Source organism: Falco punctatus, assembly GCF_963210335.1.
Source record: "Falco punctatus genome assembly, chromosome: 1".
NCBI lineage: Eukaryota > Metazoa > Chordata > Aves > Falconiformes > Falconidae > Falco > Falco punctatus.
In genome coordinates this window covers 22,243,204-22,261,658 of record NC_137580.1, presented here as the reverse complement: position 1 = coordinate 22,261,658, position 18,455 = coordinate 22,243,204, and the positions used below count along the sequence as shown (strand labels likewise).

Genomic DNA, 18,455 nt, shown 5'->3' with positions numbered 1-18,455 from the left:
AAACAAACACCCAAGACTCCAAAAGCCCAAGGCTGAAAAAGACTCATGAAATGCCCACATGATTTCCTTAACTACTGAAAAATATTTGGCAAATTCAGTTTCAAGTGCTAAGATGAAGAATTTGGAATCAATATATTTAAGCTACAGGTTTTTTCATTCTTAAAATAAATCTGTGGGGAATAAGTAAAAGCAATTGGCTTAATTGCATTTATATGCAATTATGTAATTATTTTCATATGGGTTACGAATACATTTTTCAGGTGAAATTTATACACTGTGCATTACATTACCTGTGCAGACTGTGAATTAGCACTAGAACTTCTGCATTGCCTTTTGGAGAGCAGAGTTGAAATTCAGAATGAACTTGAATTAGAAAAGTAGCCTGAACTAAACAGAAGGCAATTCACTTACAACAACTGAAAAGCAGTGCTTTAGGAATAATCAGCTGCACAAACTTATTTTCTCGCAGAATGAAAGGTCTGGGGCTTCCTGACAACCCAGCCTGAAGATGAGTCAGCAATGACTTAACGTTGCGAAAACCAGCATCATCTTAACTGGGATGTATAAAAGCAATTGGTTAAGTAAAACAGATGACATCCTGTTTAAAGTAAGGCAATAAAACAGCTGACAAAAGTTTTCCAGGTCTGTTAGAGGAAAAGGAAATGCATTTGCTTCACATCCAAACATTGAGGCCAGAGAAGGGACATACCTCCAGCTTGGCTGCTCCCGTATTATGGTTTGGTGTGGCCTGAGTGCGCTTTGACCTGCACAGCACCAGAACGTGGGTGTTCTAACAGGAACTAAGCCCATAAGGATAATCATCTTGGTTTAATTTGCAGATCACAGTGTAAGTGGTAAAAATAGTACAAGATCTGTTGTTCTTGTGACATTTCCTGCCCATCAGCAGTGGGAAGAGAGTTATACACGCTTTGATACACAGATGCTTTGGCCAGATTTTCCGCCGAGGTAAATTCATGCCAGTAAAGGAGTTGATGTACTGCCTTCCAATTACTCAACAGTGAAAATATTTTAGAAACTTTGAGATTTAGAAGAAAACATTGAGGCAGCACTGGTCAAACTTCAACTGGAACATTTTGTCCTGTTCCGGGCGTCACTTTTCATGAAAAATAGGCCCAAACAGAAGAAGTCCAGAGGAGAACATTAAGAGTCATCAGAGGTATATAAACCAAGATCTATGTGGAAAGATGGAAAGAACTGATTTCACTCAGGCTAGAGAAGGGAAGAGCAGACGTGATAATAGACTTCAGGCATACAGGAGATTTATCGCTTTTCTGTGTAGCAAAGCAAGTTCTTCACTTAGGAACTGCCAAGAGATTGTAGGCTCAAACTGCAGCAAGAAAGATGGAAATTAAGACAATTTAAAAGCTATATAACTGAAACGATAGCTAAGGCTGCCTGGGGAAAGCGTGGAAATCTTTGTTGAAAGTTTTTAGGAACAAGTTATTCCCACATATTTTAATGTTTTCATTATATTTTCCTAAAGTAGGATGGACTATGTAATTTATCAAGATTTCTTCCATCCCTGTTTTCTAGAGGTATCTGTATGGATATGAAGCAGCAAATTCCCGTTTGTTCTCTCCATTCCTAACTGGCCAGAAGCGAGCCAGCTTCAGTTCAGGAGCCGTAAAGAAAGCCATCCAGAGAGCACTAGCTGTGCCTAAGCCAGTCCATCCAGCTGAGAGTCTCTTAAACACAGCCCACTTTGCTGCGCAGCAAAAACAACCAGATCCAGAGAACAGCTGAGAAAAAACAGTCTGAGCAGCACAGTGTTTAATTTGTTCCTTTAGCACAAAGACAGCAAGTTCCTCCCTGCTACTGGAATGCTGGCAGTGCCGGCAGGAGCCAGGTCCAGCAAAGCCAGCCATCATGAAGAGAGGCTGAACCCAGGAGGCTACAATTGTAAAAAGAACATCTGCTTTACTGAAAACACCTTGTTCTCATATCAGATTTCAAACCAAAGTGTAACAAATTTCCCTACACTACTAAGACAAGCTGGCAGTAACAGAGAACTAAATTCCAGGACTTGTAGTAAATCAGTGAAGCATGGTTTGGTTTGAATAAAGAAGGGTGAACTTAAAAAGTGAATCATCTTGCCTATATATCATACCACATCACATATCACATCATGTCATATCTAATTAGAAACTCCTGAACTGTCTCCAAGTGCCTTAGGTTTGTTTTCTTTTTCAAACATTCTTAGGAGTAGCACAACCTTTGCAAAGTTCCTTCTTCTCCGTGTTAGTAACACCTTTTCTCTTCCAGCTTTAAAATACTATGTTGATAGAATGCTACAGGGTAAAAAATCAAGTATTTATTAGAAAATCTCCTTTGACAGCAGGCTTTTCAACTGTTTGTAAAATATTTTCTGAACTGCGCAAGGAGTATTATCTACGATAGTCCTTAAATTGTGTTTACTACTGTGATCAACTATAATTAATGCAGCCTTAAAATACTCTGATAAGGCAGTATAAATATTCTTACCTCACAGACACAAAAGCTGCATGCATGCATGATGGTAACTGATTAACATGACCATACATTCTGCTTGTGTCTGAAAGAGACATCAAGCATGCTATTCAACCAAAAAATACCTGAAGAATTACAGAACGAGCAAAAAGACAGGGTGATACAATTCTTTCCTGTGGAGAAGACTTGGTTTGGCTTCCCCTTTGCTTGGTGCCGGCAACAGGATAAGAGGAAAATGAAGAAAATGGATTTAAGTCTGGGCAGCTGAACAGATTGGCCTTGGAAGCAGACAGAAGATTCCAGAAGGACTACCTGGTGGGCTGGTATCCAGGAAAGCCTGGAAGAGGTTTAGGAGGGTCCAAGGCTTTAAAACTGATTCTGGAACAACCTGAAAGGCTTGAATGTTTTGGGGGGATTTTGTGAAAAAGGTCAAAGAGGCATCCTGAAGGATGGGAGGGAAGTGTTGCACAGAGAACCAGTATTGCTATGGACATAATCATTTCCTGTGCTTTCCCCCTAGAAGGATAGGAGACTGTGGAAGGAACTGGCAACTGGGTCAAGTTAATAAATGTTGATTAAATTTCAGAAGCCTCCCCTGCTCCAAACTTGTAACAGCAACGTCATAAAAAGGTTCACTTATGCAGATGTGCAAACTAAAGCTTGGACAAGTTATACTGCTTGCCTGAGGCCATAAAGGCAATCCAAGAGAAGACTTAGACCAGGACAGATGTGGTTATCCTTGTAGTATGCTCTAGCCACTATCCCACTTCTCCCAAGCCCCAGTAAATAAACCTGCCATTGTCCTTCTTGACAGAATTTTATCCAGCAGAACACTGCCGGATACGACTCTTCATTTACGCTGCTTATTTCTCTAGCTGTCAGAAAGCGTGCATGGTAAGGCTCAAAGAATTTTATTCAGCACATTTTACACACAGGAGGAGCAGTCATATACTTTAAGTATGTAACTAAGGTGTTTTGAGTCATTTCCCCAGAGATGCCCGTTTACTTCCACTGACTATATATATATGTATATGGCTACACAGGGTCCCAGCTTTGATGCTTTCATTTGCATGTAAACTAGATGCCAGGAGTAGGGTATGTGTAATGAATGGCTTGATTACTCCCTAAGGGGTGAACTTGCATGAAAAAGCTGCTTTTCATGGTGCCAGCCATATTATTTTCAACTACCTACCACTGGTTTTCTTACAAAAAATTTTGTATTATGCATACCAAAATTAATGTTTGGCATGAATACCTGAATTTGAAAATGTTCAAAATGTTTGGGGGTTTTGTTGATTTGTATGTTCCATATAATAATTTAAATCAATGATTCTAACACAGGAACTTATTCTCAATTTACAATTACTATCAATCTAACTGCATTCAGTATTAGTTAGAAAAAATACCTCTCCTCACACCATCATGCCTACACCACTCTCATTGTATTTTCTAAAACACACGTATATCACAAGAGAAACACAAACGAGGGAACAGCTTTCCCCTAGTTAACTGGGAAGGAAGAGGGATTGTTCACCATTTTTTCTGATATGACAGCTGCCTTCACCCTGCAGGGAGGACTTCCAAATGCATGGACCTGGGCAAACGATCCCAAGGTCAGAAAGCAAAATCTTTTTCATCTGACTTCTGCTTACACTTTTCTGCTCCTCTATCTGCTTCTGACCCTAAGTACATTCATTATGAAGATCAATAATTTTTTAAGGAGCAGAAATGCCCCTCAAGCCACCCCCCCAAACCAACCAACTAAATTATCACATGAGATCATTTCACACAGGAAGGCATTATCCTGATTTTTTTCTTTTACAATGTCTCAGACTGTGACTTGTTTATTAAGAAAAATAAAGCCAAATAGCCCACAAACTTAATTTTACCTTACCTAAGCTGACTCACCGTGGTTAATGGCATCAAAATAACATGATTTTGTTACTGAAGTGAGCAGGTGTGGCTCAGTTACATAGAAGAAGCGTGTTGAGTAGTAAAGTGTCATCTTGACATGACAGTTTTTCAGATTCAAAAGCACTATAAGGACATAAAAGCTACATCTATACAAACAAAACCATTAAATCAGCTTCTCGGTAAAGATTATGCCTGGTTAACAAACGCACTGTAGGAGAGAACAGCTAGAATTCAGACTACTAAACTCCACTGCACTTCAAGGTCACATTTAGTAGCAGCTGCCAGAGTATCAAAAGGATGCTGAAGAAAGCCACTTGGCTTCTAGTAGCAATACATGTAAGAGCCTTGAGGTTAGTACAGAAGACACAAACGTGCCACCTGAGCTACATTTCCTCAGTGGAAAACAGCTAATGTTATGCATGGCAGAAATACAATGTTCTGTACAGAAAGCTCTGAGCTCAAAGCAAGCAGAAACATTTCTACTGCAAAATATCATTGAAAATATTTGACCACTCCAAATGGAGGCTAAACAGCCTGCTGCTGATGGGCTTCTGGTCTGCCATCAACTCAACCCTGGCAAGGCTCCTTTTGCAAAGCCTCATCACAACCAGATAAAGCAGTCCCCCACTTTCAAACTGATACACAGAAAAACAAGAGAAGCTGGTAACAACAGAAACCCAACAGACCAACCATGCAGTTGTCTCCAGTGGCAAAAACACACGAAACATTGAAATCAGAGAACCCTGAAACTCCAAGAGATGCTACATGCAGTTCCACTGTGGGAAGCACATTACTGCTGAAGGTTATAAAATGAAATCTCTGACAGAGTAAAGACTCAACAGGGCTGTAACAGTGCCAAACAGTATTACCTTAGCTCTTAATCATTACATAAGACTGCATCACTTACAGCATGTATACCTAGTATTACCAAGATGGCCAAATATTCCTGAGTTCACCACAGAGGCTCGTTCTTTTCAATCTTAGATAAGGCCTCAAAGGTTTTGAAATGTACAAGCACCAGAACTGTATAGTTACAAAATTAAGAACCATGGAAATGTTATCTTCCTTTTGCACTGTATACAGGTTCAAATCCTCATCTTCCTATTAAAATGAATTCCGTATCATACCAGCAGCAACAAAGTTAAGAAGAAAGAACTAGATCTCACAAATCGTATAATCACTTCAGTGAAGTGCATACCTGGCACATGTAAGTCTATCTTCAGTAATGTATATAGTTCCTGCATAGATCTAGTAAAAGTACACGTGACTCTTCAGAATTTGAGATACAATGCTAAATGTAGTGGTGTTATATTCTTACCAGGATGCTGTGTTCTTTAAGACACAAAACTTTAATAGGGCTGTGCTAATGCAGACTCAGGAGAGAGAGTGTTCAGACTGGTTAAGAGGGCCATACACCTAGCAGGCAAACACTCCACAGACTTTACTTCTACAGAGGGAGAAACAACGCAGAAGTAAGCTGCTCCTTCCTCCCCCCCACCAGGAATTTTACTGTGAAAAATTAGAACCACAAAATAGCTGAAGTTGGAAGTGACTTGCAGAGGTTGTGTGGTCTAATCCCCTACAAAAGCAGAGCTAATTCCAGTTGCTCAGGGCACTGTCCAGTTGACATTACATTTCTCCAAGAATGGAAATGGCACATCTCTGAGCAGCCCGATCTAGCCATGATGCGACCAGTGCCCATTGCTGCCTTTCTTCCCTTCCCTGGGCACCTCTGAAAGAACCTGCTTCTGCCTTCTCTGTTCCTTCCAGGAGGTAGCTGAAGACAGGGATGAGGTTCCCTCAGCCTTCCCTTTCGCACAGTAACAAACCAGCTCTCAAAGCCTCACCTCATCTATCAGGCAGTGAGAAAACTGAAAAAAAAGCTTCCTGCAGGACAGTACATTCCAGAAGCAGACCAGAAATCAGAATGAATTTGAAATGGTGTTAGCAAAGTACAAAAGTAAAAAAACCCTCTGCTTTAAGATATATCAGTAAACATACTAGCATAGCTTTCTCTGAAGTCTCTTGAAAAACAGGATCACGGAACAATTAAGGAAGGAGCTGCCATTATACTGTGGTCATTAACAAATTCATTTGACTCATTTCATCAGTTGGCCCTTAAAAAGGAAAAAACCAAAACACTATTTTTAAGAGATAAATGGAAATATGAAAAAGTTCACGAAACAGTTTTCTTAAGTTTACTAAAACTGACAACCTGGTAAAGCTAGATAATTCCCTAACAACAGTCTAGCTTCCAATTTCTTGAATACTTTGCAATTATTTTCTTATTTCCAGGAGGAAACAAACAATACAAGTGAGTTTATAAAGTCAGTGTGTCCCTGCTGTGTCATGTAAGTTGGCAGAAGGCCTGATTAGACACCCTCCAGAGGTCCTCTCAAACCCAGTTCTCTATGATTCTATGAGCTATAACACATGACAACTAAAACCGAGTATATCAAATGTGATGGTAAATATTGTCTTGAAAAAGTTTATTAAATTCAGAGAGGAGCAATTTGTGAGTTAACAGTATATCTATTAGAGCATATTTAGTCTAAAGATACTATATTGCTTCCCCCTACCCCCAAGACTAAGTTTCTCCACTCCCTCCAGCTCCACATTTTCCTGAAATTGTAATGTTTCCTCAAATTTGTAATTTTCTCCTTCTTCAAAACAGAAGGGAACTAATTTCTTACGAGAGCTTATTATCACAGAGATTACCTCTACATCAGTACCTTGGTACCCAGTTCTGTTCTGTAAATGTTAAGAAAAATTATATAATCTTATCTCATAATGGCACAATATTCTCTATCAGGGAAGAAACTCTTTAAAATGTATAAATGAGAAATATGGACTGAATCTGAAAATAAGCACAGGAGATTTATCTAGAAAAGAGCTAATATTCTGATAAATGGATGTGCTGTAATTAAAATGTACTTCAAAAAGCTGAATTAATGTTTCAAAACTTCCTGTTTTCAAAAACTAAAAGCAAAATAAAAGCCAGAGAAATTTAGTCAGAATTCTGCATTTCTCTATAACCAGAGTAAATATCATCATGAAATAAGGATGCTGTTTTGCTTTTAGTACTAAATACCAGGTATTTTTAATTATTAAAAGAGGTATGTTTGATTCTTTTGAATACTTTATTGTTCAACAATGGGAAATTTTGGCTTTCCACTGTCCCCCACAGAACCCACTGGGATGCCATCCCTCTGTGCCATAACACAACAAACACTTGAGAGGAAGAGAACTTGACAGCATTAATAAATCCTATTTTGAGATACCTTTATCATGTGGGTGTCTATGCACAACATGACAATCAGATGATGCAATGCATCCAACAGAAGCTAGAAACCGATAACCTAGCAAGCGGCGTGGCAAAGGCTGCCTTTCCTTGAGCGTCACAAACAGACTGAGGCAGGAGGAGGGAGCTCAGGCCTGACTCTACATTGCCGAGGGCTGTGACTTCAAGCAAGGTTACCATTTGTGGGACCTTCTTTTGTGCTGTTTTTAATACCTTTAAAGCTTCCAAATACTGGAATAAACACTTCTATACTTATGTTTATAAACCTTAATAACCAAATACATTTCAATGACTTATTCTATGCCTTTTAAAGGAGGCATTAGGCTTTTTCTTCCTACAACACATGAGATGGGAATGCACATTTGGTGCCTCAAATGTAAACCATTATTAACTCCAGGCTCTGTCTCACTTCCCTTCCTCCCCTGCGCGTGAGGAACCCCCAGGTCATACACTTGCTGGTGCCACTAGTTCAGCAGCCTTCCCCCCTCCTTTCAGACCCCTGCCCATGTGCAAGATGCATTTCATCTCTGGATCACAACCAGCCATCTACCAATACTACCCACCAGCACAGTGAGAAAGCTGTCATGGAACAAACGTCTTTATTAATCAGGTGTTTCAGTGTAAGAAAAATAAGCTATAACTTTGGCTCCCATACATTGATTTTCTGCCCCTACATTGAAAATTAAGGCTTTGGGGCCACAGAATACTTAAGATATTAATAATATCTACTTTAACTTAGTATTTAATACAGTCTCTTCATATATGCAGTCGGGAAGACAGTTTTATATTTTAAGCATATTAAGAAGTATTTCATTATCCCAGATTGGTTTTCTAACTCTAGCAACATCCCCCTCCCCCCTCCCCCACCCCCCCAACCTAGAGCATGATAACATCCTGGTAACAGCCTCAATTAATAAGCAGGTGATAGCTGACCCAGTTAATTAATGCATTATAATTGCAGTTGAACTAGAATTATGAAACATGTTTCACCACTTTCTTATTACAAGCCAGCACGTAAAGTTCCCTATTTAAAATTTTTCAATTTCATCACAGCAAACAGTCAAAGAATACTTCAGTCAAACCTCAATAGTTAAAACACATCTTTTATATGCTTTTTTTTGAATGTTACCCATGAGTGTTACTTTGCTTTCTCTCTGAACTCTTCGTATCGCATTTCAGCCTATCAATATACATTTACAGAGACAGGCTGAGGGCACCAGCCAGATCTACTGGCTTTTCAGTAAGAAAGCGAATAAACTGGGCAGCTATTATAAAAAGACTACTGATACAGAGAAAGCAAACACATCCTACACAGGATCACTCACACAGCTGCAATCTTGGTTTAATTGGTACTATTTATGTTAATCAAATGAATTAAGGCTGGTGCAATTACCTCATTCATTCTTAAGCATACATTCTAAAACTAAGCAAAGTCACCTCAGGGTAGAAAACCTGACTATGAATCAATACAGAACAAGGCAAAAAAATACAGGGGAAATAGGAAGTCTCAAAGATTTACAGCTAGGAATTAATGAGAAAGTGCTAGCTTCTCACACTGCAAGAAACTGGACTATGCTGAAGTAGAACATGAAGAAAGCGGCACGAAGTGTCAAGCACTGAAGAGGCAATTGCTCATGTGTGTCAAACAGTATCCAGTACTAAACATCAACATTTCAGGCTTTTAATGGAAATTACCAGATTCCACAACCAATTATAAATTTTTCATTTAGAAATCAAGTCATGTCAATTACTACAGCACAAGGAAAAAAAAGATCAAGCTCCCCAAAATTTTAAATATTGTATTAGTTTGCCAAAAAGAAAAAAATATTTGAAAGATCACCACAATTTCCATAAGTCTAATGGCTTAGTTTTCATTCACTCATCTTTCTTGACATGTGGTAGTACAAAATAAATGCTTATACTTATCTTTTATCATATTTTATGATGATTTTTATTTGCCTATGCACATGTTAATTAAATATTACTATAAGGATATGAAATATTACAATGCAAATGTCCTCAATTCTATATAACCAGCTTTGCTAGGTACACATCATGGGAACAAAAAAGAGGCACACTTTAAACATTTTGTAAGTTTAAAGATCCCCATTACCTTAAAGCAAAACTGTATTAAGGTGTGCAGAGGGCCTGATTAAATAAAACAAATACAAACCTGATTTAAAACCAAAAGCGCAGAAAACCTCAAAACCAGAACGAAGACACACACAATTATGGAAACAAACCCCTGGGTCTGATACTATCACAAACATAAGTGTCACAAACAGAAGAAGGTAACAGATCTTTCCCTTCTTCTGACCTTTAACTTATAAATCTGGCAAATCTTCCTATGAAATGTATTTTAATGAAAACATAAATTTAATTTGTCCAAATTTTAAGTCCCATGTAACTTGATCATCTTAGCCTAAATCCTTTGACATGAAAGTAAACCCCATGTCTTTCACTATACAGTTTTATTTCCAGACACCCATCTCAGTTTCCCATCTTGATTCACTTAAAGGGTCTCATGAAGGAAGAGTAACATTGAAAAGTGGGAGTCGCTATAATAGAAGACCACTACTACCACTCATTCAAGTTATTGTTAGAGGCAGCAATATGCATCATCAATTACAAAGCAAACATATCAGGAACAATGCTGAATAAGCAAAACTCCATAATTATTTTAAGCCTAACTTTTCCATGGAATAGAATTTTTCTTTTCCACTTAAAAAAACACAGGCTAAAAGTCTGTAACTTTAAATGCTCAGAGTACTGATATTTTACAATCACAGATTTTGTAAACTTCTGTCCAACTATTTTTCTTTAACTTACTGCACTTTGTTTACATTGGACAATGAAAAAAAAAAAGTTAACCATTTCCACTATGTAGTTAGTTACATACATCAGGTAACGCTATGTTTGTCTTATAGGCAGTGGACCTAAAGTATCAAAAAACATTCTTAAGTGTCACCAGAAAGTGATGCAAGAAAAAATTATCACAACCTGTACTACGCTTTACTACTTCCTCCATGTTATTTAAAAAAAAATCTTTATTGTTTGCATATAGCTTCCTTTCCAACTCTTTCCTCCAAACACTGCTTTCTACAGTGCACTAGTAATTATGGTATGCACAGACTTCTTAGAAATTCAGACCATACAGCAGTTCAGTACCTGGATCTAATTTTCTGTGTAACAAACAAGAGGAAAGCACAGAGACAGAAAAAAAACAAGAAAAGGAAGTCCTTACATTTAATTGTTTATTCGTTCTCCGTGTATGCTACACAAATATACATATATATATATATAGAGAGAGAGAGGCAATGTCATCCTAAGTGAAAGACATAACAAGAACATGGAAAAAGATACCTCATCATCTTTGGCAGCAGTCCCAAAAATTGTCATTAAAGAAGTTAGCAGAAATAAATAATTACATATCGCAAGAGTTACGGAGGCCAAGGGGGAAAAAAAAATCTTGAAAATTTTCAGAGAAACTGAGGATATGGAAAACATGAATTGCTAGAAGAAAACTGAAATGTAACTTTCACACAACCTATTTTCTCTCTCAGAATGAATGCTGAAATCATTTCTAGCATTTAAAAATATTTTATGAACACTCTCCTTCAGAACGCCTTCTGTAGCTAATATGTACTTCAAATGAGCCACAGATGAATATGAGTTGGAAGACAAGACATCCAGTTCAAGCCTCTTCCCCAAGACAGATTAAACTACATTATGTCATTCCTGACATATTTGTCTTGTCTGTTCTTAATGACTGCCAATGAAGAAACTCAGCAGTTTCCCAAAGCCAGTTATTCCAGTGTTTCACAATCTTCAGCCCTTGAAAGTTTTCCTTTTTACCTAAGGTGAAGTTTTTTCTCTACTCAAGCAAGCCCTGCATTTCTTGTACCCTGCATCATGACACTGGAAACACGTTATGTCCTTCCTCTTTGCAGAGCCCTTACAATGCTGAAGACTTAGTATATCCCTTCTCATTTTTCTCTTTAGACTAAACTCCATGTCTTCTGATCTCTTCTCCACAGTTATCTTTCTGAGGTATCTGATCACTCATCTGGACACTACCCAATTATGCACAATGCTCTTGGGGAGCAAAGTCCAAGTTTGGGCACAAGCGCTCCAGCTGTGGAGTAGAAGGGCTGCTTCACTTATCTGCTAAGCTGCTCTGTTTATACAAACTGGTACGTTTGCCTTTTTTGTAACAGCATGACATTGTTGACTTTATATTCAGTGCATGATTCACTATAATTCCAGCTACTTTTCTACAGAAATGCTGGCTAAGTAGTTGTTCACCATTCTCTGCTTGCAAAGTTATCCCTGCTTCAGCATGCTGTCTTCTATTTATCACCACTGACTTTAGTCGTGCTTTTTTTTCAGATTATTTCTCCAATTTGTCAAGATTATTTTCAAGATCACTGCAGTCCCTTAATGCTTGCAGTCCCACCTATCTTAGTGGCATACTTAATCAGAACATTTTATTTCACCATTCCAGTTCTTAATGCAAACACTGATCAGAATTAAACTCAGGACCGATGATGAACAAGTCTCTACTTCACAGCAGATAAGCTATCAGACCTTCTCTTGACACTTCAGGCTGATCTTCTGTAGTCCTTCCTATTTTGTTAACTACAAAATAGGGAATATATCTATAATTGTTACATACATTTCCCATTATTCCCATCAAGTCTCTGAGACCCTTCATTTCAACTCAGCACAGAAGATAAATTCCCAGTCACGCGCCATTGTACTGGATCCTTCCCAGAGCAACCAAATACCCAAAACTGCAGTTTGAACTGCTACACACCCAAGCGGCAGGGAAAGAGAAAGCTCACCAAGAAGTCTGAGCTCCCAGAATACAATATTTCTGTCTGCTTGCAAGTCAGCTACACGGCTTTCAATTCAAAGTACTTTCACTTTCCTCTATTCCATTTCTGTTTGTCAAGTAACTCTTGGTTTGCTGAGACACTGCCATTTTTAACGGTGAACCACATATTGCTACACAGGGATGCCTACAAGAGAAAACATACTAACTAGCTAGCTATAGTACCTATATTTATGAATGTGTAATATTTCTATAATTAGTTAACAGATATAATTATTTGTATTAAAATAACACTTCGATTATGCTTACTGATTATATGCAATCTATTTCTGTCTGCTTTGGATGAGCAAATTCTCAATATTCCATTTTATCCCACGGGAAGAAAAAAAAAAAAAAGGATTTATTTCCCCAGACCTTCAACATTTCTCAACATCTTCCATCTCCACATTCCATCCATCACACAAAGCTAATTCTTGAGATTAGTGTAGGGCTTCCATGATTCATAAGCTGCAAAAGGGAGTTCAGATTCCTTAGAGATCTGTAACCCTAGCTGTACATCCGTTTCTACAAACAGAGATCTGTACATCTGTACTCTGGTGTAGGTCAGGAACCTTCTTGTGGCCCAAAGAGATTCCAGTATGCATAACGGTCCTACAGTTATGGGTCTGACGATCAGCAGAAAACTGACAGCAGAGAAAGTAGGTGTCTGCTGCCTACATAATGCCCAAAACATTTCTGGCATATTGTGTCTAGATTCCTTCTTATCAGTCAGTCTTATTTCTCAAGTTCCTTTGCTAAATTAAGTATTGCTCCAGCAAGTATAACTGTATTGCATAATACCCTCTGCAGAATTGGGTCAGCTACCCCAACAGATGTTCATCTTAGCTTATAGTCTTTTTGCCGTACCAGCTCAAAAGAATACTCCTCCTCTTGGTCATAATCTTTCAAAATTTCTTTTAAAAAGTCTGGTAAACTGTCTACACACTGACTACGCTTCAATAATTCTTCACTGAAAAAGGAGATGACTCTTCACAATAAAGTAACTTAACAAGTTATCTCAATAATCAATACCACATGTGACCATAACAAATCGATCTCATACTCTGTACCTCATCTTTATGCACTCTCACACATGCACAGGCAGAAAACTTCACGCACAAATAATCTCATATTTTCTTAGTACATTATGTGACCTGTATTTTTCCATCAATCAAGATCATCTTAAACAATACTACCATACTTGTCTACAAGACTATTCATGCAATGAAAAATCATCAAGGCCATTAAGCACACAGATACAACAGCTAACTCAGTAAGAGCTTGGCCAGCCCGCTGCTGGGTGCACGTTGAACATCATTGTGTATTCTTAACCCCTTTTCCTAGAGGTGAGAACTTGAAGACTGGAAGTCTAAGCCACTATTTTTTTTAAGTTCTTCTATGTAAATTACAATAAGAAACCACATAAACGTGTTTATTTTTCATTTCTTTCATGGATGAGTTTGAAAGTAGTCTCTTAGTTTAGCTGTGTTCCGTATCACATTCATATGTCTCTCTGTATCTTAAGGATACCCCAGCATGGCTGATGTATGCACGCATGCAAATATCTTCCTACCTAACTTGGTGCCTGTGTAAGACAGGTTTTGCCTCAGCATTAGCTTAAGGCTATGTATCCTGAGCTATTCTGCTTAAATTATTTAGTTTATTGAGGTATGCCTATAACTTTCAAGAAAACAACAAAAAATACTGTACCACGCAATACAATTTGTCTGGAGGACAACTTATGTTCACTCACATCCTTTGGGAGGAAAGAAAAAAAAAAGCCCAAAAAAGCCTGCAGTCTTTCTACAATTTATCAGCAGGTCGATAACCTCTTGAGCATATGCAGGGCAGTGGCCTGCTCAAACCAGCAGGAAGCAACTCAAGGGATGAGTCTCCAAAACCCACCGATTATCACACTTCCAACCCAGCTGTAGGAGCTCAGGCAGGAACTGCAGCAGTCCCAGGAGCAGCACGAGCCAGAGCAAACTCTTGCCCAGGTCACTTCTGCGACAGAGTCATGCAGCTGCCGAGCACAGGCCAAGCTGCTTCCCAGGAGCTGCCTCCCTTACCTCCCCACGGCGGCCCCAGCGCAGCCGGCCGGGAGAGCACATCACACATGGCACTCAGCCCACTGGCTCACACTTCTCTTCTCTGTTCCCAAGATTCAGCTCAGCTGCAACCCCTTCCCCACACCCATAAATAAAGCCCAAAATAAAAAGCTGTGGAAGCCAGCTTTACTATTAGCCTGAAAGCAATAGCTTTTGAGGGAGTGAATGGGGAAAGAGGTAATACTGGTGGAAAGCAAGAAATGAAAGTAGGCCAAAGACTCAAGCACAGGACATGAGAAAGCAGAGGGAAGCAGAAGTGGTCAGAAAGAGAGGGTCACCAGCTCTTAACATTGTGGTGTGGCACGAAGGGGAAAAAAGAGCTAATTTTACCTCTTCCTTTGAACATGTCACCTCCAACCTCCTTCCCTGTGCTCATTCACTAGCACAGAACAGCAACCAAAAGAAGGGTCTCTCTGCTAACACAAGCCTGGAGACCGATGAAGAATTTGGAGCATTCAAAGTCTCTCTGCCTGAAGCCTGACTTCCACTTGGCGATGAGAGTCAGGGCTCCCTAATGAGCCTGGTTTACACAAGTCCCTCTGTTTTTCATAGACTAATTATGTAATATTTGGAACCTGTTAAGCGTGGTGTGTGTCCTGGGAGGCATGGAGCATCCAGGTGATCCTTCAGTAGAGGAGCAGCACACACTTTGGAATTCAAGAAACAACAGCACTTCTCTGGACTAGAAGTTTCTGAGTCCTGGCATTTTCATTAAGGTGCCTCTACTAAGAAAGCAGTAAAAGTAGTTATCACTAGCAGCAGCAGCCAGAATGGATAATAGTATCCTCTGAATCTTTTTAATACTCTACCCAAGCCTATTAACCCCTCACCATTCCCTCCTGTATTTCTCATTCATATGAGTTCCTTCTCTCTGTGGCTTCTCTCAGTTCCTTCTCTCTGTGGCTCCTTTTTCCTGAAGTAGAACAACATGAAAAAAAAAAATGTTCTAAGGGTTTTAGACCAGCAGACTAAGAAAATAAAATGAAGTATAAGCAAATTTCTTTTTTCCTATAAAAGCTTCCAAAACCAAAGTAGGCAGATTTGCAGAACCATTTCCGCCTGATGAGCTGATGAAAAGAGCAGGGTTCCTCAGAACATGCCTACCTCTTAATATATATTTACGCACAAACTGCTCCGTATTGAATGAAGGATTAAAATAGTTAAACTGAGTTATTGTTATTCCTTAATTTACTTTTATTCTTTGTTGCGTTTAGACAACCTCTGCAGTCTCCAAGAGCCAAAGCAGTGCACCCTGGTTCCCCTGGAACCCAGTCGTTCCATTCCTCCAGCCACTGCTTATTGTGCAGCATGACATTCCCTTTGTAAAGCACTGGTTCCCAAACCACCATCCTCAGAAAGCTGGCTGGCTACATGCTGCTGGCTGAGGTCCTTGCTTCCAACTGCTGCATGGCTTAAAAGACAACCAAGACACATTACACATTATCCTGATACACATTTCCTCTGTGAGCTGCTACTTGAGTTGCTGCAGGGCAGCTACGTTCTTGTGAATGAGCGAGTAGGTGTCTCAAAATAGCTCCTCTTCTAAGACACAGTCCACACAAAGAAACAAGAAAAAAAAACAAAAAACAACCAAAGAGCAAACCAAAAACCCACATGGGGAAGTCTTGCTCTAGATACCGTGTCAGCTCTCCATGCAAATCTCCGTGGTCCAGCAAGTGTGGGAACTAGATCGAGACCAGGAATTATCTCCAGTTCTAGCATATGGAATGCAATGCACCAGGCCAGCTACTTGTTTTATATAAGCATGTGTTTCTTTTACCAGCAATACTAACATTACCTTGTTCCTGTTTATATTTGTGGAGAAAATAAACTAAGTAACATTTTTCCTCCCATTCTGTTTTGCTGTTAAGAGTTCTCTGTTCCTGTCAAAGTGAGTTAAGCTAAACAGAAACAAGGCCGTTCTGTTCAAGACTAAATGTGTCCACACTTGGGGTTATTTGGGAACGGTTTCTACAGCTCAAATGCATACCCCCCCTGCTTTAATCCTTATTAACCTCCACATGTAAGAAGGCCCTTAGGTTAGGTAACTGTTTATTTACTCTAACAGACCACAATAAAACACAATTTATCAGAGATGGCAAAGCACACAACACCAACCAGCCCACTACTTTTACCATTTTGGCAAGGCACCTATCTTAGTGGCTTAAGAGAAAAGTTTCTAATCATTTGCAAAGCAGCAACCGCATCATGACAAGAGCGATATTGCAGCTCAGAGGATCCTGAAAGAGAGCCTGGATTCCCTGCACTCATCCCCAAGCGACACACTGGGGCATTATCTCATAAATTCAATATACCTCCCAGAGACCTCGCATAAAGTCAGCGTTCAGTGAGACCCCTGGATCCAACGCGCCGGCTGCAATGAATGTACTGGAGAAAACATAACGCTCTCAGTTCCCTAAGACGGCCTCCTCCTGTAAGTCACTCTGAAATCGCACAGAAAATCTAAGCTGATCGGTTCCCCGTAGGAGCAACATTACTTGACAACTAGCACGTATGTTAGCAATGCAGTAAATGTAAATGTCCTATAGCACTCTGCAGGGGTAGCTCACAGTGCTGAATCCTTATTGGCTCACAGAGCATGAGTTTTTATTCGGCTATTTCAAATGTATTAGAAAGTCCGTTTTGTTCAAGGTTTTTAAGTGAATCGGAAAGGCACCTCTCTGCTACGGGATAAAACAGAGGTGTACCCAGCCAGGTTCAGCCCTGCGCCTTCCAACAGGGACAGCGTTTAAGCTGGTGAGGTGAATGATGAAGGAGGAGTAAACTTACTTTCCAGTGATAAATTGGCTTCTGGATGGTGTGCACATAGGCTGAACATAATAGTTCTCCAGTTTAACCCCTTCAGCAGCTAGCTTGTCCAGAGTGGGCGTCCTGATCTCCGATCCATGGTACCCTACGTCTCGGAATCCCTGATCGTCAGCCAGGATGAAGATGATGTGAGGCTGCGAGCTGGGGGCGCCGGCCCCCAGCCCCTCTCCCAGCCCGGTCCTCGTCGCCTCGGTCTCCGCGGGGCCGAGCCGGAGGCTATCCCAGGACAGGTAGCCGTAAGCCAGGAGGCTGAGCACCGAGAGGCCGGCCAGCACCCCCACCGCCACCATCTTCCCCTTGCAGAGGCGGTGAGGCCAGCTGCACCCACCGCGGGCCATTCACCTTGGCTGGAGCAAAAGCGAGACAGGAGAAAAAAAGAATAATAAAAAGAAAAAAGAAACAAACCCCCAAACCCAACCAAACCCAGCAAACCAGGAGAGTCTCTGAGGCGGGGGCAGGGGCCGTCAGGGGGCCCGCCGGGCGGGGAGCAGCCCCGCGCAGCGGAGCCACCAACTTCAACAACTCCAGCCGCTGCGGCGGGGGGCGCGGCGGAGGCCGCCCTGCCCGCTGCCGGTGCTGGAGCCGGTGCTGGAGCCGGAGCCGGAGCCGGTGCCGGCCGGGTGGGCAGGGCCCCGCCGGGGCTCACAGCATCCTCGGCCCGCCTCCGGCCCTGCGCCGGGGCGCCGCTGCCTGCCCGTCCCAGGGCCGGTGCCCATGGCGGGGCCACTCGGAGCGCCCCGGCGCAGCGCCGCCGCGGCAGCGGGCCGGGCCGTGGGGGCAGTGCCGGGCCGTGCCGGGCCGGGCTGTGGGGGCCGGGCCGGGCCGTGCCGGGCCGTGGGGGCCGTGCCGTGCCGCGCCGCCTCCCCCGCCCGCCCCGCGCACACCGGCCCGCGCGGCGCCCGCCACCCGCCCCCTCCGGCGCTGCGGCCGCTCCCGCCCCTCC

The 18,455-nt window shown here is 41.1% G+C and overlaps 1 protein-coding gene across 4 annotated transcripts in view; it reads right to left on the bottom strand.

Annotated features, from left to right (window-relative positions):
* The window catches only part of ARSJ (arylsulfatase family member J), a 45,469-nt gene extending 27,372 nt beyond the window's left edge, over positions 1 to 18,097 (bottom strand). Inside the window, exons 1-3 of one of the 4 annotated variants that reach the window (XM_080373678.1) lie at positions 17,945 to 17,988; positions 17,474 to 17,613; positions 15,514 to 15,596 (exon numbers count right to left, since the gene is read on the bottom strand). In XM_080373678.1, coding sequence (XP_080229804.1) covers positions 15,514 to 15,539 — 26 coding nt within the window. In that variant the 5' untranslated portion in view covers positions 15,540 to 15,596; positions 17,474 to 17,613; positions 17,945 to 17,988. Of the gene's footprint in view, positions 1 to 15,513; positions 15,597 to 17,473 lie in introns of all 4 variants that reach the window. The other 3 variants (XM_080373677.1, XM_080373676.1, XM_080373679.1) reach the window with 3 other exon arrangements.
* Positions 18,098 to 18,455: the final 358 nt, after the last annotated feature.